The 27,169-nt window shown below is 37.8% G+C and overlaps 1 protein-coding gene across 21 annotated transcripts in view; it reads left to right on the top strand.

The window, feature by feature from the left end:
* LOC113406698 (neurexin-1) overlaps positions 1-27,169 on the top strand; it is a 1,188,348-nt gene that overhangs the window by 609,261 nt on the left and 551,918 nt on the right. For 19 of the 21 annotated variants that reach the window (XM_029911749.1, XM_026652587.1, XM_026652590.1 and 16 more), the window contains 2 exons: positions 13,379-13,552; positions 21,977-22,096. In XM_029911749.1, coding sequence (XP_029767609.1) covers positions 13,379-13,552; positions 21,977-22,096 — 294 coding nt within the window. Of the gene's footprint in view, positions 1-13,378; positions 13,553-20,983; positions 21,011-21,976; positions 22,097-27,169 lie in introns of all 21 variants that reach the window. The other 2 variants (XM_026652589.1, XM_026652606.1) reach the window with 1 other exon arrangement.

The following is a 27,169-nucleotide window of genomic DNA, read 5'->3' on the forward strand; positions in this document are numbered from 1 at the left end:
AACGCTCATTCTTTCTCCCCCATTGCACCTTATAATTGCTTGAAAAACAAAGGAATTTAGTCCCAACTCAACTTCTGTGTTCTCACCGTAAGAGTTCTACCTGGTACCTGCTTGCGCAACTATTAAAGCCACAAACAGCTGTGAATGAGTAACCCTGTAACAATGTATACTACTTAAGTTGATCTGGCATGTAGTAGCAGAAGAATAATCTACATTTTACTGGGTTTTGTGGAAAGCCTGGTGAGCATTGGAGCATTGCATTTTTTGGAGACTGGACTTTTCCTGTGGTGCATCCCAATGTCCTTGATCTACTTTTCTCATTTAACTGCTTGGTGGAAAGAAGTGGCATATGCTTGATTATTTTTGAAACACTTGATGCACTACAGCAGTGCACTGGGTGAAAAGCATGCCCAACACCATTGCACATCCAGGAGTCAGAGACATTTTCATATGGCACATCAAGGAATCAGAGAAGTATGTGTGTCATGCCTTCAGATTCCCACAGTCTAAATCCATGCCTAGTTGTGTCTTTCTGGAGGAGTAAAGCCAAAATAGTGCAGTGTCACAACATTCTCTTCAATGACTGCGGCAATAATTTTGGACAGAGTGACATTGGAAACAAGGAAGAGAAATTTCCTCTATAATGAGGGAGGAAATCAAAACAATGGCTGGGAATATAGTTGAAAATCAGGAGCACAAAAAAGGATGAAGGGAAAGATATTCACAAATATATCCATCACTATCTCTGAGTCCTATGCAACACCATCCAAAAACTCTCCAGGAATGATTTCTTTATTTTGGTCTGATGAAGACACAAGCTGTGGTTCCTGTTAAATCTTCATTGCCTGTTTCTCTATAGTTGGAACCACATCTGAATGAAAATATTATTCACCCAAAATAATGAGCCTTTCCTTGGCACAATAAGAAAAAGGTATTGCCAGCAGTGAGTAAAGTTGCAATACAATATCTTAGCTATCTGCCCTCAAATATCTGCTCTGTCTACTCTGAGTATATTTTATATGCTACTGGCACTTTTATGAGGCAATGACTACAGGAATTCTCTCTCTACAAGTAATTGGAAGACAATGATGTTCATAAAAATCAACAAATAGCCTTTGCCCTCGAGAGCACGCAATGTAGAAGGTTTTGGCTGATGACTGATTCACAGGGGAGAAGCGATGGATGTATCATTGATAGCATGTTAGTGATGAAGATAGTGCCAAAAAGCAAGAATTATTTACTAAAATCAGTAAAAAGGGATGTAGGCCACTCTGTCCCAAAGTTTTATTTTAAATTTCATTGATTCAGCCTTCGCAACTCTTTTAGTTTCTATGCTGAACAAGTGCAGCAAATTAAAAAGATCATGGGTGGGGGAGGAGGGGCGGGAAGGGGGAATTGTGTGTAAGTTGTTTACTAGGTGAACATTAGCAACATTTGTTTCTGTATCACTTATGTGATGTAGTGGTTATGTATCATTTTTTCCATAGCAGTTTGATACAAATAATTTACAAAATAAGCTCAGAAGCTTGATTGATTTATTAAGCAGTAAATCTTAACTCTCTATATTGAAAATGGCATCTCAGTATATGCACCAAAGGCTCTAGTCAACTACAAATAAAATCAGTGGAAAAACTTTTATTGACTTCAGTGAGAATTAGATTTGGCCCTAAAGGAGGTTTTCTTTGCCATCCTTGTGGTATCCCTGACCAAGCAGCACTACTCTTAGCACCACCTGTACTACTGGCAATGCCTTCCTTTACTCTTTTTCCTTTACTGCTTGCCTCTGCAGCTTGTAATATACATGTCCTCTAGAAATACTGGTACTTATTTATTGTGCTGAATCAGAGGATTCAAAAAAGACGTGGAAATGACCATGCTGCTAAACCAAGAATGAGATGCCTCTACAATATTGACTTTTATAATAGAAATGGAAGGAGAATTATGAGGTTGAGGAATATTTACCCCTGCTTATGGACCTCTTCCTCCAAGCATGCCTGGATAACACAAAAGGAATCCCCTGTTTTTTTCTACCCTTTGCCTCCTTCTTTTCTTACTTTGCTACTTCTCTGTCCTTATTTGTCCTTTCCAAGTATGTTAGTTTGAATTCTTTTTTTTTTTTTAAATTAAAAATGTCAAGATGAATTTGAAGACAGTACAGGAGTACAGGTGCAAAAATCAAAATAACTCTAGGAGGAAAACAAATTCTGAAAAAAAAGAAAGAAACCTTTTGCTCCAGGAGAATTATGGTGGTTAACTTTGTATCTTAATAAATAATGTATCTCTTTTGTGAATGTGTTTGTTTTCCAGATGTTAAAAAAAGAAAGAAAGAAAATAAATGGAAATGAAGTTGATTAATTATAGGCAACCAATGAAGGACTCTAACATTTGTAGTAGTAATAGGGTTTACTTTCGGTAGGCTGCAGCCAGTAGAAGGTGTCCAGATCTCTTACCATTGAACAGATATGTCATTCCTTCCATTGAGGGCAGTAGTTCACATAGACAATGTGCAGACAAATAGACACAAATTTACAGCCTGTTCCTCCAAGTGCTCAGATCATGTAACTCCCATTGAAGTCCATGGGAGTTATGTGTATGGGGAGCATGCAGGAGGAAGGCCCATAATGTGTGATCATATGTAGACAGAGATATTTAGCATGAATGTCTTGCGTAGAGAGTTTACAATTCATTGTAAATAAGAGAAAAGCAGATGTAAGAGAGTTTGGAGCATGCTCTGCTGATCCCGCTAATCTCTTTCAGTAGATACAGAGCTAAATTCTCCTCTGATTTACTCATCCTGTAACCCCCAATGGTGTTTACTGCATATTCTTGATTTCTCCTTATCAACACTCTGAGATTCTGCCTTGTTTTCATTTTCTGGTGGATTGAATTATGTAGAGAATCTAATTGTCACTTGTGAATGTGGAACTGAAGCCCTCATGGAAAATAAAGGGGGGGAGGAGGCTATGAAAATGGCTCTCTCTTTTTCAATGGAAAATGTGAACAAGTCATGAAGAAACAAGTCACAAAGAAACAACAACAAAAATGCTTTTTTCAAACATTTAGGGCTAGATTATATCCAAATAATACAACTTTTAGTAGAGAGTGAGGCATCATTGTGCCACTACAAGAGCATAACATCAACAAATTACAACTCCTGGATCATATATAATGACATGTCAGCTCTCCTGACTCCTAGTGCATTGAGGGGAGAAGCAAGATTTTCCCTTCTTCTTCATAGAATCAAAGAAGATTAGGGTCAAAGAGACCTCAGGAGGTCATCTAGTCCAACCCCCTGCTCAAAGAAGGACTATCCCCAACTAATGACAGGTTTCAGAGTAGCAGCCGTGTTAGTCTGTGTCTGTAAAAATGAACAGGAGTACTTGTGGCACCTTAGAGACTAACAAATTTATTAGAGCATAAGCTTTCGTGGGCTACAACCCACTTCTTCGGATGCATATAGAGTGAAACATATATTGAGGAGATATATGTACACACATACAGAGAGCATGAACAGGTGGGAGTTGTCTTACCAACTCTGAGAGGCCAATTAAGTAAGAGAAAAAAACTTTTGAAGTGATAATCAAGATAGCTCAATACAGACAGTTTGATAAGAAGTGTGAGAATACTTACAAGGGGAGATAGATTCAATGTTTGTAATGGCTCAGCCATTCCTAGTCCTTATTCAATCCTGAGTTGATTGTGTCTAGTTTGCATATCAATTCCAGCTCAGCAGTCTCTCGTTGGAGTCTGTTTTTGAAGTTTTTCTGTTGTAAGATAGCCACCCGCAGGTCTGTCATTGAATGGCCAGACAGGTTAAAGTGTTCTCCCACTGTTTTTGAGTATTATGATTCCTGATGTCAGATTTGTGTCCATTAATTCTTTTGCGTAGAGACTGTCTGGTTTGGCCAATGTACATGGCAGAGGGGCATTGCTGGCACATGATGGCATATATCACATTGGTAGATGTGCTGTCCTCGCTTACAGACAACCCCCCAACCTAAAGCAAATACTCACCGGCAACCACACATCACTGAACAAAAACACTGACCCAGGAACCTATCCTTGTAACAAAGCCCGATGCCAACTCTGTCCACATATCTATTCAAGTGACATTATCATAGGGCCTAATCACATCAGCCATACCATCAGGGGCTCGTTCACCTGCACATCTACCAATGTGATATATGCCATCATGTGCCAGCAATGCCCCTCTGCCATGTACATTGGCCAAACCGGACAGTCTCTACGCAAAAGAATTAATGGACACAAATCTGACATCAGGAATCATAATACTCAAAAACCAGTGGGAGAACACTTTAACCTGTCTAGCCATTCAATGACAGACCTGCGGGTGGCTATCTTACAACAGAAAAACTTCAAAAACAGACTCCAACGAGAGACTGCTGAGCTGGAATTGATATGCAAACTAGACACAGTCAACTCAGGATTGAATAAGGACTGGGAATGGCTGAGCCATTACAAACATTGAATCTATCTCCCCTTGTAAGTATTCTCACACTTCTTATCAAACTGTCTGTACTGAGCTATCTTGATTATCACTTCAAAAGTTTTTTTCTCTTACTTAATTGGCCTCTCAGAGTTGGTAAGACAACTCCCACCTGTTCATGCTCTCTGTATGTGTGTATATATATCTCCTCAATATATGTTTCACTCTATATGCATCCGAAGAAGTGGGTTGTAGCCCACGAAAGCTTATGCTCTAATAAATTTGTTAGTCTCTAAGGTGCCACAAGTACTCCTGTTCGTTTATCCCCAACTAAATCATCCCAGCCAGGGCTTTGTCAAGCCGGGCCTTAAAAACCTCTAAGGATGGAGATTCCACCACCTCCCTAGGTAACCCATTCCAGTGCTTCACCACCCTCCAAGTGAAATAGTATTTCCTAATATCCAACCTAGACCTCCCCCACTGTAACTTGAGACCATTGCTTCTTGTTCTGTCATCTGCCACCACTGAGAACAGCGGAGCTCCATCCTCTTTGGAACCCCACTTCAGGTAGTTGAAGGCTGCTATCAAATCCCCCCTCACTCTTCTCCAGACTAAATAACCCCAGTTCCCTCAGCCTCTCCTGGTAAGTCATGTGACCCAGCCCCCTGATCATTTTTGTTGCCCTCTGCTGGACTCTCTCCAATTTGTCCACATCCTTTCTGTAGAGGGGGGCCCAAAACTAGATGCAATACTCCAGATGTGGCTTCACCAGTGCCGAATAGAGGGGAATAATCACTTCCCTCAATCTGCTGGCAATGCTCTTACTAATGCAGCCCAATATGCCGTTAGCCTTCTTGGCAACAAGGGCACACTGCTGACTAATAGAGAGCTACTCATCCACTGTAATCCCCAGGTCCTTTTTTGTAGAACTGCTGCTTAGCCAGTGGGTCCCCAGCCTGTAGCAGTGCATGGGATTTTTCTGTCTTAAGTGCAGGACTCTGCAGTTGTCCTTGTTGAACCTCATCAGATTTCTTTTGGCCCAATCCTCCAATTTGTCTAGGTCACTCTGAACCCTATCCCTACCCTCCAGCATATCTACCTCTCTCCCCAGTTTAGTGTCATCTGCAAACTTGCTGAGGGTGCAATCCATCCCATCATCCATATCATTAATAAAGATGTTGAACAAAACCAACCCCAGGACCGACCGGCTGCCAACTAGACATCGATGTTGATCACTACCCGTTGAGCCCGACAATCTAGCCAGCTTTCTATACACCTTATAGTTCATTCATCCAATCCATACTTTTTTTACTTGCTGGCAAGAATACTGTGGGAGACTGTATCAAAAGCTTTCCTACCCATTTGCTCCAGATTTGTGTGTTTGGGGAGAGAAGAAGGAGGGGCAGGGGTGAGAGTGAACATACAGTGCCCCTTATTTTTTTGTGCCCAAACTGAAGCTTCAAGTGGCCATACATGGGCATGAGAGGAGTTATAAATTTCCCTTCTGACCGTGTCTGAGCATGTCATCTTGAGTCAAAATCTAACCCATAGAGCTAGTCCAAAATTACCCATCTCAACTATTTTTGACAGCAAATGGCCTTTTTTCTAAAGAAAAAAAGCAATTTCTTTTTAAAATGTTTCTTCCATAGAAAACCAAAAATTGCACATTTCTGGAAATTTTTATTTCCCGTTTTCTTTCCCTTTTTGACAGCAGAAAAGACGGGGATGGGTGCAAAATCCCAAAGACCAAAAAAGCCTTCAGTTTTTGTTTTTTTGAGAGGAGATTTTTTTTCCACATGTTTTTTTAATGAAAACTAATCAGGGAATTAAAAATCGAAAAATTCCTGAAAACAGTCTTTTTTTTTTTTTTTACCAGCTCTATCCTTAGTAAATATTTTACTTTTATTTTCCATCAGTTTTGTCAGTGATGAGAAATATTTTGCCTAGTTAGTGTAGTGAAAAGTGAACTAGGAAAACAAGTTGAGATAAAATAAAGATGAACCATAGCCCTCATCCACAACTAAAGCAGAAGCCTAACCAAATATGTCTTGACATTTGGAAAAAGTTCAGTCAACATTTTTAAAAAATATATATTTTGTATCCTTTTTTACTTTTGAGAATAGAACAGAAATATATAAATATTACCAAATATAGCAAGCATATGGTTTAAAGTAGAGCTGGTCCAAACTTGAAATTTACATCCAATGGGAAATTTTGATTTAGTAGAAACTGCATTTTCCACAGAAAAAAATATGTAGCTGGAAAATTCCTAAACAGCTCCACTATTACCAATGCAACAATATACAGGCAATAATCGGAATACAATGAGGAAGCCTGTTTGCATAAGAATTTGAGCCTGACTTCTCAACAAAAGCTGTTTGTCTAGGTCTCTCATCTTTAGATTGCTTTACTATAGGTAGCCTTCTAACTAGAGCTGGGCAAAATATCATGGTTTTCTTTTATTATTATTATTTTCAATAGTTTTTAATGGGAAAAAAAGTTTATATTTTTCAAACAGAACAATGTTTGAAGAAAATTTTCCAAACAAACTCTCCAACTGGTCAGAACACAAAAAATTATCTCTTCCTCCATTTTTAATGACAAATAAATAAAATAAATGTTGTCAACACAAAATGTCTAAATCAGCTATACTTCTTGCTTTCTGAGGCTCATCCATGAAGCCCTGTGCATGCTATTAAAAAAAAAAACAGTGTAGAAGTAATATTATCACTCAGTATTTTGTGCTAAGTAATTTAACATGATCATTTTTTGAAATCACATCAATGTAGTTTAACTAATATTACCACCTCGGGCATTTGATTTTGTTTTTTGTGGGGCTTGCAGACTTTCATATTCTAGTGCTAAAGCAGAGATGTCACATTTTTCTTCAAATTAATTGTATCTGTGGTAGTGCCTGGTTTATGAACTCATCACTGGCTATCAAGTTCAATGGACTGGATTCTTTCCAGCAGCTGGTTTTTATTTGTTTTGTTTTGTTTGTTTGTCTTGTGCTTCTTTAAGTAGTTGAGCATAGCTTTCTGCTGTTCTGAGAGTTTCTCAAGCATATAGGAAATAATGTTCAGTGATTTGAAACCTGCTGCTTCAGCTGATAAATTGTCCTCCTCTTGCAGCTTAGTCAGGATATTTACTGAGCCTGGAAAGAGTTGCCTATGGTTGCCACAGATTTTTTTTTCATGTCATCACAAACATATTTCCAATGTTCCTGTTTATGCAGGAAGTTACCAATGAGCAACGTAAGCAGTTTGCTAAGTATGACATCTTTTACAATGCTAACTATGGCATATTTTACAAAACACATTGTATGCTACTACTGTGGTCCTAATTTTTTTAGAAGAATAATCATGGCTATGAAGCTGTAATTAAACCATAAACCATTTCACCAGAAAAGTACACATCATGCTACATATATTCATGTTTCTGTGGGTCTTACGGTTAACTGAGGGAGCATCTTGCTGATGACTTCCAACACATATTTACAGGAGTAATCTGAGCTTCTCTTCTTATACTGCTGCTATGACTTTGCATTGTAATAGTTATTCACCATAATTGGCCCTTGAATACATGATTTCATGTAACAGTAGACTGCCTTGCTTAAGAAACAGGTCTAGGCATTATTGGGATATCATCATATGGAATCAATATCTCTAAAGCTTTTAATGAATCAAAAGAAACTGGAAGGTTCTGCTTGGACAATGTAAACTTCTGTAGGTTTTATAGTAGAGTGGACAAGAATGTGAAATGAAAGAGGATAAAATTAATCTTTGTGCTATAGCTCTGGTATTTTGTTGACTTTCTTTTACCTTTCTGAAACTTCCCACTTTCAAGTCTATCATAATAAATTCAGAGAAATTATATCTATGTCAGACAACAATTGACAGATCAGTACTTCAGAAAAACTCTTAGGGTTTAATTTTCAATGTATTTCACATGAGAAAAAGAAGGATCATTTTTATTATTGGCCTTATTTCCAATGCAATGGACTGAAAATTTACCAATTTCAGTCCTACTAAGGAAATAATTATGCCCTATTTGTGGGAATGTAGGAATTGCTATATCAGATCAGACCACTAGTCTATTCTATCTGATGCCCTACCTTCAAGAGTTGACAATAGCTAATGCTCCAGAGGAAAGCAGTGTCGACTCTTCAAATCACCTAGCCATTTGAGATGGGTAGAGAATTTCTTCCTGAACCCTAGCAGGCAACAAGCTTATGTTCTGAAGCATGAGATTTAATTATTCTTTTCTTAGTATACGTTGCTATAGATATTGCTAATGTGAATAGGACTGGATGACTCAAAGGAGTAGTAATATGATACAAAGTACTTAATCTCTAGCTCACTGATTCATATCCAATTCAGGTTGACAGGCTGGTCCATAGTGACTAAAATTGTTAGTGTCTGAAAGACATTTGGTGGTCTTTGGGAAATGAATTGTTGGTCTCAGTCCAATTCCCTATAGACAATCTAACAATCACCATTACTGGCATTAATTGGCTACCCTGCTGTCAGTCTCAGCAGAGACCAAAATTTAAATGGGAATCGAAACTGAACTATTCCCAGCCCTATATGTCATCCTTCCATATAAGGGCCAAGGCACTTTGCTGAAGCATTCACTAGAACCTTTTGTATAGGATATAGGTTTTCAAGTCTCAAGGACTCCCATATAAAGAAGCACTACAGTGTCCTCCAGCTGTGGTCAAAACCACTATATCTTACATTAGTAATACAGGGGTACTTCAGTGTGTATAAGACTGTGGTATTCTTATAAGGTCCCTGAAACGCAACACCTTTCACTAGCACATGGTGTTATGTTATTTGGTTGGTTGGTTTTGAAACAGTCATAAATTATCTAGCTCCTTTTCAAACCTGGTTATATACTTAAGGCCAGAATCTCCTGTATAATCTTTGCACTTTGTGATGTTCAGAAGTTTGGCCATAATTGGGTAGTGGAGAATTTCCCTTGTGGAGAGGAACTCTCTGGTGGTCTAAACCTGTTGGCGCAGTTCCTGTGCTAGACATCTACTGTAACGCCACTGTAAGGAGAATGGCAGGACAGGAAGAGGATCCTGGTAGAATGTGTCTACTACAACAAACCTCCACTGGTATATGGTCCTTCCTGTGATTAACTGGTGCTGGAACCAGGCCAGCACAGCAAGTCGCCCCTTCCCCTGAGCCAAGTGGAGCCCAGATACAGGAGGTAATTGAGGCCTCTGACTCTATCTTTGTGGGGGGTTGTGTTAATCACAGTTAACTCAAGCGATTAACAAAAAACAAATGAACTAGATTTTAAAAAAAATAGTTGTGATTAATCACAGTTTTAATCACACTGTTAAACCATAATAGAATAGAAATTTAATTTTATAAACATTTTGGATGTTTTTCTATATTTTCCAATATATTGATTTCAATTACAACACAGAATATAAAGTGTACAGTGTTCACATTATATTATTATTTTTATTATAAATATTTGCACTGTAAAAAAAACCAAAAAAATAGTATTTTTCAATTCACCTCATACAAGTACAATAGTGCAATCTGTTTATCGTGAAAGTGCAACTTACAAATGTAGAACTTTTTTGATACATAGCTGCACTAAAAAACAAAATAATGTAAAACTTTAGAGTCGACAAGTCCACTCAGTCATAATTCTTGTTCAGCCTATCGCTAAGACAAACAAGTTTGTTTACATTTATGGGAGATAATGCTGCCTGCTTTTTATTTACAATGTCACTTGAAACTGAGAACAGGTGATCACATGGCACTGTTGTAGCCAGCATTGCAAGGTATTTTCATGCAAGATATGCTAACCATTTGTATGCCCCTTCATACTTCTACTTGTACATTCTAAAGTGTGAATGCTCCCAGAGCGACTCATGAATCACACAGAGAAAGGCATCAGCCAAATCCCTCCAGCTCCCAGCCTTGTACATCAGGAATATACCATCTTGCACTGCTCAAGACCCTTTCTTGAGCAATGCAAGTTTATTAATTGGTTCACCACTTCATCAATGGAAAGTGGATATACACCAGCCTTTCTAAACCTGAGCAGATTTACCAAGCTTTTCAGGCAAACTCATAGAATCATAGAATATTAGGGTTGGAAGAGACCTCAGGAGGTTATCTAGTCCAATCCCCTGCTCAAAGCAGGACCAACACCAATTAAATCATTCCAGACAGGGCTTTGTCAAACCGGGCCTAAAAAACCTCTAAGGATGGAGATTCCACCACCTCCCTAGGTAACACATTCCAGTGCTTCACCACCCTCCGAGTGAAATAGTGTTTCCTAATATCCAACCTAGACCTCCTGCACTGCAACTTGAGACTATTGCTTCTTGTTCTGTCATCTGCCACCACTGAGAACAGCCGAGCTCCATCCTCTTTGGAATCCCCCTTCAGGTAGTTGAAGGCTGCTATGAAATCCCCCTCACTCTTCTCTTCTCCACACTAAATAACCCCAGCCTCTCCTTGTAAGTCATGTGCCCCAGCCCCCTAATCATTTTTGTTGCCCTCCACTGGACTCTCTCCAATTTGTCCACATCCCTTCTGTCGTGTGGGGACCAAAACTGGATGCAATACTCCAGGTGTGGCCTCACTAGTGCCGAATAGAGGGGAATAATCACTTCCCTCGATCTGCTGTCAATGCTCCTACTAATACAGCCCAATATGCCATTGGGCTTCTTGGCAATGAGGGCACACTGCTGACTCATATCCAGCTTCTTGTCCACTGTAATCCCCAGGTCCTTTTCTGCAGAACTGCTGCTTAGCTAGTCAGTGCCCAGCCTGTAGCGAGGCATGAGATTCTTCCTTCCTATGTGCAGGACTCTGCACTTGTCCTTGTTGAACCTCATCAGATTTCTTTTGGTGCAATCCTCCAATTTGTCTAGGTCACTCTGGACCCTATTCTTACCCTCCAACATATCTACCTCTCTCCCCAGTTTAGTGTCATCTGCGAATTTGCTGAAGGTGCAATTCATCCCATCATCCAGATCATTAATAAAGATGTTGAACAAAACCAGCCCCAGGACCGACACCTGGGGCAAGCCGCTTGATACCGGCTGCCAACTAGACATTGAGCCATTGATCACTACCCATTGAGCCCACAATCCAGCCAGCTTTCTATCCACCTTATAATCCATCATCCATTCATCCAGTCCATACTTTTTTAACTCACTGGTAAAGATAAACAAGTTTATTGATTACAAAAGATAGATTTTATGTGATTATAAGTGATAGGCAAAAAGCCAGAGATAGTTACCAAAAAAACCCAAAATAAGTGCACAATCTAAATCCTAAACCTGTAAGACACTAGGCATTTAGTATTTAGATCAAGCAGTTTTCTCACTCCAGTGGATGTTACAGTTCGTAATACACAGGTTTCATTCTTGAAACCTGGGCCAGTCTCTAGTGTTGGACTCTTCAATCTTCTGAGCATTCTTGTTGCTTGCAGCTTAAGTGGGGGGAGGAGAAAAGAACCGCATGGGGCCACTGTGTTCTTTTTTTACACTCTTAGTCCATGTGCTTGGAGAACACAAGTCCAGGCATGTCTGGCTTTGCTGAGTCCAAGGTGAAGAAATACCCCCGGTGTGTCTCCTGTGAGTGAGTCATTGAATTGCAACTACTCTGCTGGACAGTGGCTGGTGATGTCTGTTCACCCCCCCGGCATTGGTTAATTCCTTTGTTGTTGTCTCTGGAGAGCTGGTATGTGGGTGCTTCCCAAACCCACAGTGTTTTTTAGTGAAAACCATACAACACAATTCTTATAATTTTATATGCATTAATGATATACATATTTAGATGGAACAATGGGTTTCAGCTGATCATAATCTTTCCTCTGATACCTCACATGGCAAGCTTTATATGCAATATCACAATTATATATAGATGAGGAATGTGTGGGTTACAGGGCGCTCCCCCGAGGTATAGAGTGCCACAGAAGTATTGTACAGTAGTTAGTTAAGGTACTAACCTAGGATTCTGGAGACCCAAGTTCAGTTCCATGTTCTATCAAAGACTTCCTGTGTGACATTAGGACAGATCCTCAAAGGTATTTAGGCTTCTAAGTCCCATTGAAATTAATTGTAGTTAGGAGCCTAAATACTTTTGAGGATCTGGGCCTATGTTCCTCATCTGTAAAATGGGCACTTCTCTACCTCACAGGGGTGTTATGAGGATAAATACATTAAACACTGTGAGATGCTCAGATACTATGGTGATGAGGTCATGTAAGTACCTAAGAGTTTTATTAACTAATTATAAAACAGAGAGTAGTATTGGGTATAAGCTTGTTGGGACCAAGGACCTGTCTTATTCTACTTATCCTATGGCACAGAATACATAATAATCGTATAATATGGTGATATTGTACTTGTAGCCACTTGAAACAGACAAATATTGCATCCTGTTATATCTTTCATTGAGATATCAGAAAGTCTAAAAATCTATTAACATTAAGGTAACATCAGACCAGCAATGTATGCTTGTTTTCTTTATTTTGATTTTAAAAGATGGCTATAAAAGACTCTAGGAACCCTTAAAACATAACTGGTACTGGAAAAAAAATAAAGTAAAAACCCCACAGCATTAAAATTATTCAATTGGGAATTCTGGAAGTCAGCCTCCTACAAAAAAGCTCCTTTCCACCCCTTCATTATTGTTGAAAGCATACCTTCTGCCCTCTCCAAACTTCCCAGTCACACATGTGTCTTTTGCAACATACTTGGAAAATCACCAAAATCAGGCAATTTTGGACCAAAGTTGGAGCAAGTTCAAGCATCCCAAAGCTCTCACTCAGAACACCATAGTGATGGTGTCTCCCCACAAAATATGTCATTTAGAACGAGATATTTAAGCAAACCAAAAGACCTTCGAGCTCTCTTTTCTATGACTAATGTTTACTTCTGTTTAACAGGTGATTTGTATATTGGAGGAGTGGCGAAAGAAATGTATAAATCCTTACCAAAACTAGTGCATGCAAAGGAGGGATTTCAAGGTTGCCTTGCATCAGTTGACTTAAATGGACGTCTGCCTGATCTGATCTCGGATGCCCTGTTTTGCAACGGACAAATAGAAAGAGGATGTGAAGGTACTGAACATCATAGTAGTTTCATCATAAGTATTTCCAATATAAAGCAGATATTCTTATATCTCGTTGTGCAAGTGTTAGACCCATCCTGCTGAGTCCTGTTTATTTGTACTCTCTATATGATGAGTTTATATTTTACCTGTGTGATTAGCATTGTGCCTCGGTTGGAGTGTACACTATTAATGAGGGTAAATGCCCCCGAGGGAGAAATGTATACCTACTCAACAAAGCACAAACTAACCCGAGAACATTAATTTACCTCTGGAATAGAATCTGTAGATTCTGCTCTTCTTTAGTGACAAGCTGGTTTTCAAGTCTTTTGTTTGTTTGTGCCATATTTTATTTAATCATGGTAACAGTAACAATTAGCTTCTATATAGTACTTAGACATTAACTAATATATAAGCAGTCTCCCCATGTCTGCTCTATATTATGCTACCTGCTTAGATTATGATTTTTTTGGTTGTAAATCTTCCTATCCATTGAAATTAATACTGTGTTCTGTCTCACATGCTGTATGGCTTTACTGGCTCCAGTGGAATAGTGTGGAATGCAAGTTAGGACCGAATTAGGCCCCAAAAGATTTGTTTGAATATGAAAACAAGGACTTTGCCCTGGATGATTACAGTTTTGGTTATGAGTGCAGATGGGCTCCAGCTATAAAATGTGGATCTTGATTTCAGAGTCTATAGTACTAGTGTGTTCATGTTTAAGGGTTTGGCTTGGATCTATCTCTAATTCCTCCAGTAGCCTCATTCCATATAGTTTTCACTTTAAGATATTAGTTTAAATCAATTCTATGTCCCCACATACACTTCATTCACATCATTCTGAATTTAGCAACTGTCTTCCAGTACATTACTTTCACTAAAGTACCATTCTGCTTTGAAAAGCAACTACAAAAATGGCATCGTGGTGTTCCGTGTTAATATTCTCTCAATGAATTTCAGATCAAGAAAATGTTTGTTTTTTTTCATTAATTGCTTAAGCTTAATTCATTCTTTCTCTCTCTGGCTGAGAGAGTCTCTCATTATTTACCCACACTGACATAGCTTCAACATTGGGCCAGAGAGAGAGAGAGAACAAGCATGAGAATGACTCTGTATCAAGGTGGTTAGAGCACTCCCCTGGGAGATCCAGGATCTAATTCCCCTGCTCTGATGACCTTTTAAAATTATTGATACAAAGTGGAACAGCTTCAACAGGAGAGAATGAGAGAGTCCCCCTTTCCACATCAAATTATCCCTTAGCCCAGCTGTTGGGGCACTCACCTGAGAGATGGCAGAACTCAGTTCAAATCCCTTTTCCCACTCAGATGGGTCTACCGGGTGAGTATTCTATCCACTAGCCTCAAAGTTATCAGGGAGGTTCTTCTTCTGGCTGCTTGCTAAAATAGTATACGTGCCTAGCACTCAGAGAGGGTTTGCAGCTGAGACTCCCCAGTAGAGGGAAACACCTGCCTGCAGCCTGGACTTAAGTACCTATCTCTGAGAGATGGGTGAGGCTTAGCACACACCCCACAGTTTGGCATCTCCCATTAGCTCTCTTAGGTGAGGAGCTTCCTAGCATGCTGGCTTTTGGGAATCCCATTTGAAGGCGACTATCTTTCCCTGTTTGTTGTATAGAGAGCAGGAGCTCTGCACTCAGGCTTTGTGAATCCCAGTGATTTTCTAGATGCTTAAAAGTTCTTGTGAATTGAGCCCCTGTTCACCCACCAAGCTGATGTGGAAAGCCCCCTTCCAGGTCCTTTCCCCTAGTCCTTGGCCTCCTACTTACTCCCCTCAGTTTTCTCCCTAACTGTGATGCTTGCTGGTCTTTTATCTGAGGACCAGGTTACCTGCAGGCTGTTATCAGATGCCTGGTCTCAAACCCATCCCCTGAGAAGCAGCTTAATTAGTCATGGGTGGGGCTGAGCCCACCTCCCTTAAAGGGCCATCCTATGCTGTGTCCTCGTGGAGAATTCCCATAGGAATCAGCAGGAAGTCAGTTTTACCTTCAGCAATGATTTTGGTTAATGGGCTTGATCCAAAGCTCATTAAAGTCAATGGGAGTCTTTTCATAGATTACAAAGGGCTTTAGATCCAGACAAAAGCAAGCTAGTAAGATTGGGCCATTAATAGCATCATGAGTAGTTTAAAATCAGGAGACTCCTTATAATGTTGAGAGAGTTGGCAACAGTGTTAGTATGTGTGTGATGGATGCAGTAAAGACAATGATAAGCACCACAGAAAAGCCCATGAATAAAATACATATTAATTTTAATTTAATATGTACTAGAAATAATACAGCATGCCAAAAATATATTTGAAAGGAATAAAAATAAGAAAAAGAATGTAAGAAAATAAAATCCATAAATATGATTTTGCTAGAGTCACCATATAGACAACTAAACACTCATTGATTATCTTAGTTACCATCTGTTTCATTCCTTCACAGAGACAAGGTGGGGGAGGTAATATGTTTTATTGGACAAACTTCTGTTGGTGATAGAGACAAGCTTTTGAGCCACACAGGTCTTCTATAGGTCTGAGAAAGGAAAGAAGAGCTGTGTGTGTCTCAAAAGCTTGTCTCTATCACCAACAGAAGATGGTCCAATAAAACATATTACCTCCCCCACCTTGGGACTGACATGCCTACCATTCCTTCACACTCATTCTTAAACTAAAATAACCCTAAGTACCTGTTTATGTACTTAGACTGTATAAAAGAGATGAACCCTCAGTAAAGAAGTCTTCAGAATAATGAAAACACCACTGATTATTTAACCTAGTTTATTGTCATATAAAATGAGAGATAATCAGACAGCAGTAGCCTATGTTTACTTACCTGCGCATAAGTATTTAATAGCGAGCTCTTATCCATACCTAGATAATAAAATATAGTCCAGTCTAAACATGTAGTGTCAATAGCATTTGTAATAGGGCTGTCAACTAACTGCAGTTAACTCAATTGATTAACTCAAAACAAATTAACTCAATTTAAAAAATTCATTGTGATTAATAATAGTGTTAATCGCACTGTTAAACAATAATAGACTACCAAATGAAATTTATTATAAATATTTTGGTTGTTTTCTACATTTTCAAATATATTGATTTCAATTACAACACAGAATACAAAGTGCTCACTTTATATTATTATTTTTAATATGAATATTTGGACTGTAAAAAAGATAAACAAAAGAAATAGTAATTTTCAATTAACCTTATATAAGTACTGTACCACAATCTCTTTATCATGAAAGTGCAACTTACAAATTTAAATTTTTTTGTTACATAACTGCACTCAAAAACAAAACTGTAAAACTTTAGCACCTACAAGTCCACTCAGTCCTACTTCTTATTCAGCCAATCACTAAGACAAACATGCATTATCTCCTGTAAATGCTGCCTGATTCTTATTTACCATGTCACCTGAAAGGGAGAACAGGCATTTGCATGGTGCTTTTGTAGCTCATTTTGCAATGTATTTTCCTGCCAGATACGCTAAGCAATTGCGTGCCCCTTCATGCTTCGGCCACCGTTCTAGAGGATGTGCTTCCATGCTGAAGATGCTTGTTTAAAAAATAAAGTGTTAATTAAATTTGTGACTGAATTCCTGGGAGAACTGTATGTCTCCAGCTCTGTGGTTTTACTCACATTCTGCCATATATTTTGTGTTATGGCAGTCTTGGATGATTACCCAGCACATATTGTTCAATTTAAGAACACTTTCACTGCAGATTTGACAAAACGTAAAGAAGGTACCAATGTGAGATTTCTAAAGATAGCTACAGCACTGAGCACAAGGTTTAAGAATCTGAAGTGCCTTCCAAAATCTGAGAGGGATGAGGTGTGGAATATGCTGTCAGAAGTCTTAAAAGAACAAGACTCCGATTCGGAAATTACAGAACCCAAACCACCAAAAAAGAAAATCAACCTTCTGTTGGTGGCATCTGACTCAGATGATGAAAATGGACATGTGTCGGTCCGCACTGCTTTGGATCGTTGTCGAACAGAACTGTCATCAGCATGGAAGCATGTCCTCTGAAATAATGGCCAACGCATGAAGGGACATGGGAACGTATAGTATATCTGTCACGTAAATACCTTGCAACACCAGCTAAAAAAGTGCCATGTGATTGCCTGTTCTCAGTTTCAGGTGACATTGTAAATGAGAAGCAGGCAGCATTATCTCCCGAAAATGTAAACAAACTTGTTTGTCTTAGAGATTGGCTGAACAAGAAGTAGGACTGAATGAACCTGTTTTATTTTGAGTGCAGTTTTATTAAAAAAAAGTCTACACTTTAAGTTGCATTTTCATGATAAAGAGATTGCACTACAACACTTATATGAGGGAATTGAAAAATACTATTTCTTTTGTTTATAATAAAATAATATAAAGTGAGCTCTGTACACTTTGTATTCTGTGTTGTAAATAAAATCAATATATTTGAAAATGTAGAAAGCATATACAAATATTTAAATAAATGGTATTCTATTATTGTTTAATAGTACAATTAAAACTGCGATTAATTGTGATTTTTTTAATCTCACGATTAATCATGATTATTTTTTTTAATCTCACATTTAATAATTTTTAATTTTTTAAATCATTTGACAGCTTTAATTTTTAGATGATCTGTTTTCCTTTTGAGGAAGAATGGCTGCTCGTGTTTGATCAGTCAGCTTCTTAAAGTTCTGCCCTATGTGAGAAGACTGCAATATTGCCAAGCCTAGGCATTCAAAGATCATGAGATTGGCTTAAAAATGATAATATTTGTACTTGCCTTCTGGTTTCTGAGCTATATTTTCTCCATTAATCATAAGAGATAGGAACTTACTTTAAGATGATCATATAATCAATTGACTCTATGAGTTGGGACTTTAAGAAAAATGCCAAATATCATGAGACTTTTGACCAAATTGTGAGCATTGGAATTGTACATGCTCACTTAGGTCCCCATCGTACAATTGATAGCATGTGATAGACTCCTATGTCTGTTCAGAGACCCAGTTGCGCTATCAACTGCAGGATCAGGGCTTCTATTTATTAGGCTATTGTCCTGAAAACACTTATATGTATATGCTTAACTTTACTATCATGAGAAATCCTATTGATTTCAGTGGAATTACTTATGTGTTTAATGTAACACATGTGCATAAGTGTTTGCAGGATCATGGCCTGGTTTGTGATACTTTTTGCAGGTAGGCAGGTGGGACAAGGCAAGATTTTAATGATCACAGGAATTCACGGTTGCCGCCAAAACAAATGCCTGAACTCCATGTAGTTTTGGTTCTTGAATAAAAGTTAAACTTTGTGGGTACCTCTTTGTTGACAAATCTTCAATGACAAGAAACTACAAAGCTAGAACTATAAAAACATTGCTAAATAGACCTGTGAATAATTAACCGAAAGCTAGGTCATAACAGTCACTTTTATGGTTTCGTCATTAAGGCCGGATCTTGCTCAATTGAATTCAATAATTTTTCCATAGACTTCAAGTTGAAGTGGGATCAGGGCCTCCCATTGAAAAGTTTAATATTTTCCTCAGCACACATGGTGATGGACATTGGTGACATAAGGTAACTTTTGAGTTACCTTTCTGATGTATCACAAGACATCAAGACATACCACTAGGTAGTATGAAGCTTTTGTGTTAAATGTGTAACTCCCAAACCAATCCATGTCCTTACTTTACAGATATAAAATTAATTACCCATGCAAAGAAATAAATCCAATCAATTTTTAAAAAGTCCACAACAAAGATGAAACAAAATTATATTTATACCACAAGTACTCAAAGCTGCATATGATAGCATCTTACTAAGTAGCTTAGATAAATAAAAATAGATCTATAATATGCACATAAAATTATGAACCCAATGGTAATATTTATTAACAATTTCTAGCTTCAGTTAAACATACTTTATTCTGTCAGGAAGTATGATTTTTTTAAAAATATTATTTACACTTAAAACCAGTCATATAGTTGTAACCAATCTGTGTTTCTTAGCAAATTCTGTTGGAGAAATATTTACACATAATATGCAAGAGCTGCAAAGCGATAAACACTCAGAATGATATGAGCAATAGTAAAAACTCATTAAGGCAATTGTTCCTTAAGTTGCAAAAAGTATTTCCTTCTACATCCATGCATTTTAGCATTCACTTTATTTTATTTTTTTTGCCTCGGTGTCTGTGTTTTTCTACTTTAATTCCGCATGACTTTTTTCTAATTTTAATTTGATGATGAGATCTAACATTGCATAACTAAAGTGTAAATAAATGCATGAATATATAGCATTTAAACACCTACAGATATTTTCACTTCATTTTTGTAAGGTGTCCAAGTAGCAGATTCTGGTTAAAAAAAAAATGTGTGTGACTTGTCAACCATCATAATACCCAAATGTATACAAAGAATGATGCAATGCCCAAATGTTTAAAGAAAAACTTTTGAACTCAAGATTGCTAAGAAAGTGGAATGGCTGCCCTATAGGTCCCTTCTTCTCTGAATGCAGATCACCAGCTGATGCATTAAATTTCAGATTTTAGTATACAGGCTAAATATATCAGAGCTAATTAATACTTTTGGCTAAACTGTGATTGATAGTATACTCTATTGCTAGACCTAGTCTTGTGACGATCTTTTGGGTCCCAATTCAGCAAGGTACTTAAGCACTTGACTAACTTGAAGCATGTGACTGGTCACATTGATGTGCTTTAAACTGGGCACATGATTAAGTATCTCACAGATTTTGGGCCTTGTTAAATACCCCCAAATGAGTGATGCTTATAAGATTAGATAAGAAAATTCCACATTAGGAGCTTTCTTTGGGATTTAATTTAAAAATTTAAAGTTTTAAGTGGATGTCTCTGTCTCCAAAATTACTGAAAAGGGTTTTATAAGGATTAGGACCATATTATTTCCTTCATTAGTGTATGTCAATGGGAGATCTGTGTATGTTGATCCAAGTCAATATATGGTTCATGATGTATATTTCTATCTTAATTCTCCCAGTCACACAGAAAGGTCTAAAAGAGAGGAAAATGGGAAGGGATAATGTGCTAATGACAGTAGAAGTCACTGTATCTGAACATGACAAATGACTAGTCAGGATGCAGCCATGCATTCACTTTGCTAATGCATTCACATCTATCCAAGAAGAAGAAAAAAAAACCTTTTAATTTTCCTTCATTACATGTCATCAGCTCAATTAACCATTATATTTGCAGTAAAATACTGGCAAATTACTGCTTTCTCATTTTGGCTTGCCTAGAGATTTATGGCTATTAGCATTAATTTGTTTGTGTTATATGGCATTTCTTTCTCTCTTTAACAGCAGCATGCACTTTACTCTGAATGTTTTTCTGTGTTTGCTGCCATTTCAATATTGCTTACTAACATTTAATATATTTTGCTTTTTTTTTTTAATTTTGCTGACAAAGTTGCATTGATGAAAGCTGATTTGCAAGGTAGATAGCCCTGTGTGTATTAAAAAAGACTGAAACCCAGAATGCACAGCTGGATTTCTACAATAAATGCTCTGTACATTTCCTGCAATAAAGTGTGTTGTTTTGTTTCAGATTTTCCCTTTTTACCCCTAAACATGATACAAGAACCTTCATTTTACAGCATATTTTGCATAAAGGCTTTCAGTCTTGAATATGTTTGTATAGTGATTGCTTTAGTGCTTTGATCATACCTTTTAAAAAGTTCTTTTATTTTTCAGTGGTCTAGTTATGAATCTCTAGAAATAGAATAGCTTTGTTTTTCATGTGTGTCACATTTGGGCATGCCAGCTCATTAGTACTCTGATTTATTTATTTATTTTCTGTTTTAAAAAGAACCTGCATGGGATCATTAAAGCATGTGAATCAATACTTGCCAACATTCCTTCCTGCAAACCCACCCCCCAACTCCTCTTTATTTTAGGCTCAGCTCCTTTTTAAAGTACTTTCTGGGATTTCAGGTACATTACAATGTAGCTTCATTTCCTAGTGTGTTTTTAATTTTCTGATCTTGTTTCATGTAGCTTTATTTCCCATTTTCCATGGTACCTGGTTTTGCTGATTGGAACACATGTTCAGGAAAAAGAATAAATAAATTAATTTTATGGAAAAAAATGTTTAGCCTGTTAATGATGTGATGTGAAATTAACCATAGCTTGCTACAGTGTTAACATCTCTACTTCCCTTGGATTAACTCTTGCGTCTGTTTGTTTTCTTTATATTTATGAATTCTGTTCTGTCATTCTTGGAGCCAAAACAAAAGATTTGTAATGTTATATGCCTCCACGTAACACAGAAATATTTAAATAAATTCTACTTTAGATCCCTTTGCTCATTAGATTTAAGATGTTGGCAACTACCATGTGATCCAAAGACAAACATGTTACTTTGAAATACAAAATTCTAGTTGCTTCTGTATGTTCTCATCAGGCCCCAGCACCACATGCCAAGAGGATTCGTGTGCAAACCAAGGAGTGTGCTTGCAGCAGTGGGATGGATTCAGCTGTGACTGCAGTATGACCTCCTTTAGTGGACCATTGTGCAATGACCGTAAGTATATTAGAGAATGCTCATCTAAAAACCTTACAGCCCTAGGGCAGTATTTAAAGCAAGTGTCTGAAATTTGTATTATTTTAATATTATATAGTTAATTGAACTGGCAAAACTTTGAGAAAATCTATGATGCTTGTAGGAAGAACGTGATGAAGCATTACAGTATAAATGGGGGACAACAATACTACATCGAACATTGTGAAAGAATTTGGGTTTTTTATACTTGATTGCATATCTAATGCATTGATGGTTACCTATTTGAAATGAGCCTTTCATAAACATTACAAATAGTTTTTTCTGATTAAAAAAAACCTTTCACATTTTATTATCTTAAGCTATATTGTAATTTTGTAACTTTATCTCATGAGAGCTGTAATTACTATGAAACAGTTGACAAGGCTCATTATCTTTCTTTGTAGATTTCTTTAGGTGACACATTAAGCTCTGTCAAATAAAAAGCACTCCAAGTGTTTTAGGTTTTTTTTTTTTTAATTTCATCTGAATAATCACAAATATCCTATACCAACCATCTGGTTCTCAAGTACAAATGGAAGTTGTGATAAATATGGGACCTGCTTCACCAGTGTGCTGCTCTGGTTTTACGCCAGTCTAGACCCCTTGATTTCACTGGAGTTAGCTTGGTGTGAAATTGCAATAATGCAGCAATGAATAAGGCCTATTTGGTTATAGAAACTGTCAAGATTTCTTACTGAGGATTAAACTTTACCCCATTTGAGATGTCTGATTATTGGAAACCTTTGCATATTTACAAGAAGGGCATTTCAGTCAGACTTGGCATCTTGATTTTCACTTGTTGTGTACATGTATTTGAATGAGAGTGTGGTTTCCATATCCTGCCAAATATGGTAGAAAGGTAGTTAATATAGATATCTAGTCACGCATTTTTTGGCTACTATATGCAATTTTGGCTGTCCAGTCTACAACAAAGTTCATTTCTTTATTGGACAAGTTCTAGACCAGCATAGTAACTGTGATTATCTCAAAAGAGTTAACAATGTTTGGTTCAAAGGGTAGGTCCCAAGCATTTATGAGATTAGAAATTAAAATATATGGAAAATTTATGGCAAAAGATTCTCATAAGATTCCCACTGTTGGGGTTTTTTGTTGTTATTTTTAACTGTTGCCCCAACTATACCCATTTTTTCATGATCTCCCATCACAAAAGTGGAAGAAAACCAGTTCTCGAGATCTGCACTTTCTGATAGAATGCAGAATGGGAGATTCAAAGTATTTAGGAGAGAGTCTACCTTTAGGCCTTCAGACACACAATTCCAAATTTCAGAGGCCTGCAGTGCAGGTAAAATGGGTGGGGTTCTTGTACTACTAAAGACAGTTTATTTTTATGCTAATTTGGATGCCATGTATACTTTCCTAGGTGTCTTATTGATATTGATATTGTCACAGATCTCAAAACACTGGGTAAAATTCAGTAGTGTTTAACTGAGCTGAGCTTACACTGATATCAAGAAAAAATTGGATCAGTTGTAGACAGCAGAATTGTCTTATACGATTTTAGTAATAACAGTTTTTTGTTGCTGAAGAATAAAGTGCACTTTAAAACATAATAAGTGCAGTCTTCAGCTGGTGTATTTTAGCATTGCTCTATTGAAGCCAACAGAACTACACTGATCTACAGGAACTGAGGATTTGCCCCAGTATTCTTACATAAGAAAATTTCTGTACTTGTTAGTTTGTAAATTTGGATTTGCCTGTTTCATATTTACAAACCTAAGTAAAACAGAAAGCTTAGTATATCAAAATGGTGCATGTAGCATATTAGAGTAACAAAAAGCTGGGTTATTTTAAGGTAGGTAGCTCTTTAAAAGTTATCAAAATAATGTGAAAAATAAAAAAATAAAGTATGTTATTCGATAAGTGTAGCATGTAAAAGCTTACTATTTTTCAGTGGATTAAGACAAAAACATTGTCTAGCTACTTTTCCTGACTTTTCTTGCAAGTCTTAGTTAATATATTTCTTGAAATTTGTACAAATGATGTTGCTCTTTTTAGGTTGATATTTTCAGTATGTTATAGAATCATAGAATCATAGAAGATTAGAGTTGATAGAGACCTCAGGAGGTCATCTAGTCCATCCCCCTGCTCAAAGCAGGACCAACCCCAACTAAATCATCCCAGACAGGGCTTTGTCAAGCCGGATTTAAAAACCTCTAAGGATGGAGATTCCACCACCTCCCTAGATAACCCATTTCAGTACTTCACCACCCTCCTAGTGAAATAGTGTTTCCTAATATCCAACCTAGACCTCCTCCACTGCAACTTGAGACCATTGCTCAACTAGTGTCAACTAATGTGACCTCAATTCATGAAAGTTTGACATCGTGTCATCTCTAGGCTTCATTTGCATACATCTTGCCTGGTCCTTAATTTCCTCAGCATAAAGTTCAGAGGAAATGGAAAATGGGAAAAAGTAGTACAGAAAAATACAGTTGTGATAGCTATGCAGAAATACCATATTTTTTATATATATATATGCATGTAAGAGATTTTTTATGAAGTAAAGTGCTATTTAGCATAAGTTAAGGATATCAAAATTCAGCTCAAAATAAGCAAAGCATGAAGCAGTCTCCTCCTCTGACAACCTGAGTATGTCCTATATGTATCTGTAAGTGGGGAGGAAAAGATTCTAGTGATCCCACCCAGGGAATGTACGGTACTTCCTGGAAGAGTTAAGCTAATATCCTCTGCTAAAACTGATTCATGCCAGCATGTCTCAGTTTACAGCATAGGGGACCATATTCAGGAATATCACTAGAATCTGTAAAAATGTTCAGTCCAGTAGAAACTCTTTAAGTGCATCCAATGTAACAGATATACGGCAGATGCGGACCATTAATGCCCATGATGGCACAAGGAGGGACACGCTACATGGTGCTGTTTCTTATTTACTGAAAGAGAAACAATGTAGGGATGTCTTGACGCAAGATGAGGAGGAGGTTATCACTACTTCTGCTATGATATGACACTTGGAGATGCAGGGCAGCAATGCTTTGTAGATGTGGTATGTTGGAAATGTTATATTGTTAAGTGCAAAGCAGGCCACTAGAAAATGTTCCCACAAAATAGGATTACATAGAATACTGTGCAAAAAGGACAGTTAATGACTATTCTTACAAATGGTTGGCATCCTGGCTCCTCTGAGAAAAAACATCACAAATATCCTAAGTATTAGTAACTGCAGGTTGTGGAGTGAAAACTGTCCTTCCAGGGCACTCAGCTTTTTCATAAGAGTAGGCTGAAAATGACTCTGGCAACAACAGCAAAAACTAAAAACCCAAATCAAATGCTCTGCTGTATTGTACAAGAGTCTTTCTATGAGTTTACATCTGTTTTCACCACCACAGTCCATAAGTGTAACTACATTAGTGAGCATAATGTCATATTTGTGGAAACAAACACCACTATTATGGCCTGGAAAATAGCAAAAATAATAGCATTGTCACATTACATTAATATTGAAGCACTGAGGTGCCAAATTACAGGGCAGCTTCAATGCTGTCTGTTACCATAAGGGAATAATACATCAAAGAGTTGTATCTGTGATAGTGTAGCTAACACTGTGTCAACACTACCATTAAAATCCCTATTTTTAATGGTTTAGGTTTTCACCATGCAATGTCTTCTGAATAGAAACTTGACATTCGCAGCCTGTATGAATAGAGAAACTTTGTTCCTGAAACATGAATGAATGAAGTTCAGATTTTCGTTAAGGATATGCAAAAAATCCTTCTGTCTTACTATGAATCTTCTCTAACAAAAGACTGGCTTTTAAAAATGAAAGAAACATATCTATGTTACAAGACTACTGTACACGTGATAATTTAATTTTTTGATATAGTATAAAATCAAAGTTACTGCTTAACAAATCAGGGTGTTGCCCATAGTTATGATCAGATATGCTTCTAGAGTGGCTTAGATACAAATCCATAAAACATCGCAGCTTGAATTCAAGGCAACTTAATGCAGTTTCAGGATTGGGCTATATGTAGAATTGTAGGCAGGGATGATAGCTCCACCTGTAAATACAGTTGCTGGACTCTTTCCACTATAAAACCTTGTTTTCAGTTGCTTATAACTTTGCCAAACTTTAACTGCTTGGCCTGAATTTGGTGAGCTTGGTAGCTACCTCAGACTGATTTTTTTATTTATGTATTTTAGCTAAAATAAAGCCATTTCCAAGAATAAGACTAAGGGAAAATATATTGTCTTGCCATGGTAAAAAATAATTTCTGGTGATCTTTTCTTTGAAAAGCTCTAGCTCTCCCATGATTTGGATCAGGCACTTAAAATATGGTGGGGTTGGCAGGTGACCGTTGCATCAGCGATGTGCCTTTTGTCATACCTGTGAAAGCCTGCTCCAATATGGTGAAGTTATAAGCCTTTCATACATCCTCAGTTCTGATTTCCTCAAACTTAGAGGCTAAATTTCCAAAGATTCTATATGCACTGGGGATGCCCCAACCTGGGGCTAAGCAGGACTTGCCCTGCAATTGTACTTCTGGCACCTCAACTAAGAGCTATGCTCTTAATGACCCTTCCTCATCTCCCAATTCCCACCTAACACACATAGTGTGGAGGAGGACGCTGCCTGATTAAATGGAGAGGGGATATGAGCTGGACCTGCAGGGAAGGGAGGGGAGTAGAATGAGACAAAGAGACTGAGAGGATGGCAGAAACTGGGACAGGGAGTTGGGGTAGGGTGGCACTCTGGGACTCGCTGGATGAGGAGACTGGGACTGCCAGTAGGGGGAGGCTGGGATGAGAGTCTGGCCGAGTGAGACTGGAACTTGCTGGGACTGGGATGAGAAGCCTGAGGAGGGGAGACTGAGATAGGGGAAGAGAATGGGACTGGGATGAGAAGCCAGGGATGGGGCATGTCATAACTATAAAGGGAAGGGTAACAGCTCTCCTGTGTACAGTACTATAAAATCCCTCCTGGCCAGAGACTCCAAAATCCTTTTACCTGTAAAGGGTTAAGAAGCTTTGGGATAATACACATGATTGGAATGTTGGTGTGGATGGATACAGCTT

The sequence above is a fragment of the Terrapene carolina genome, unplaced genomic scaffold, assembly GCF_002925995.2.
Source record: "Terrapene carolina triunguis isolate 2854851 unplaced genomic scaffold, T_m_triunguis-2.0 Scaffold122, whole genome shotgun sequence".
In the NCBI taxonomy this organism is placed as follows: domain Eukaryota; kingdom Metazoa; phylum Chordata; order Testudines; family Emydidae; genus Terrapene; species Terrapene triunguis.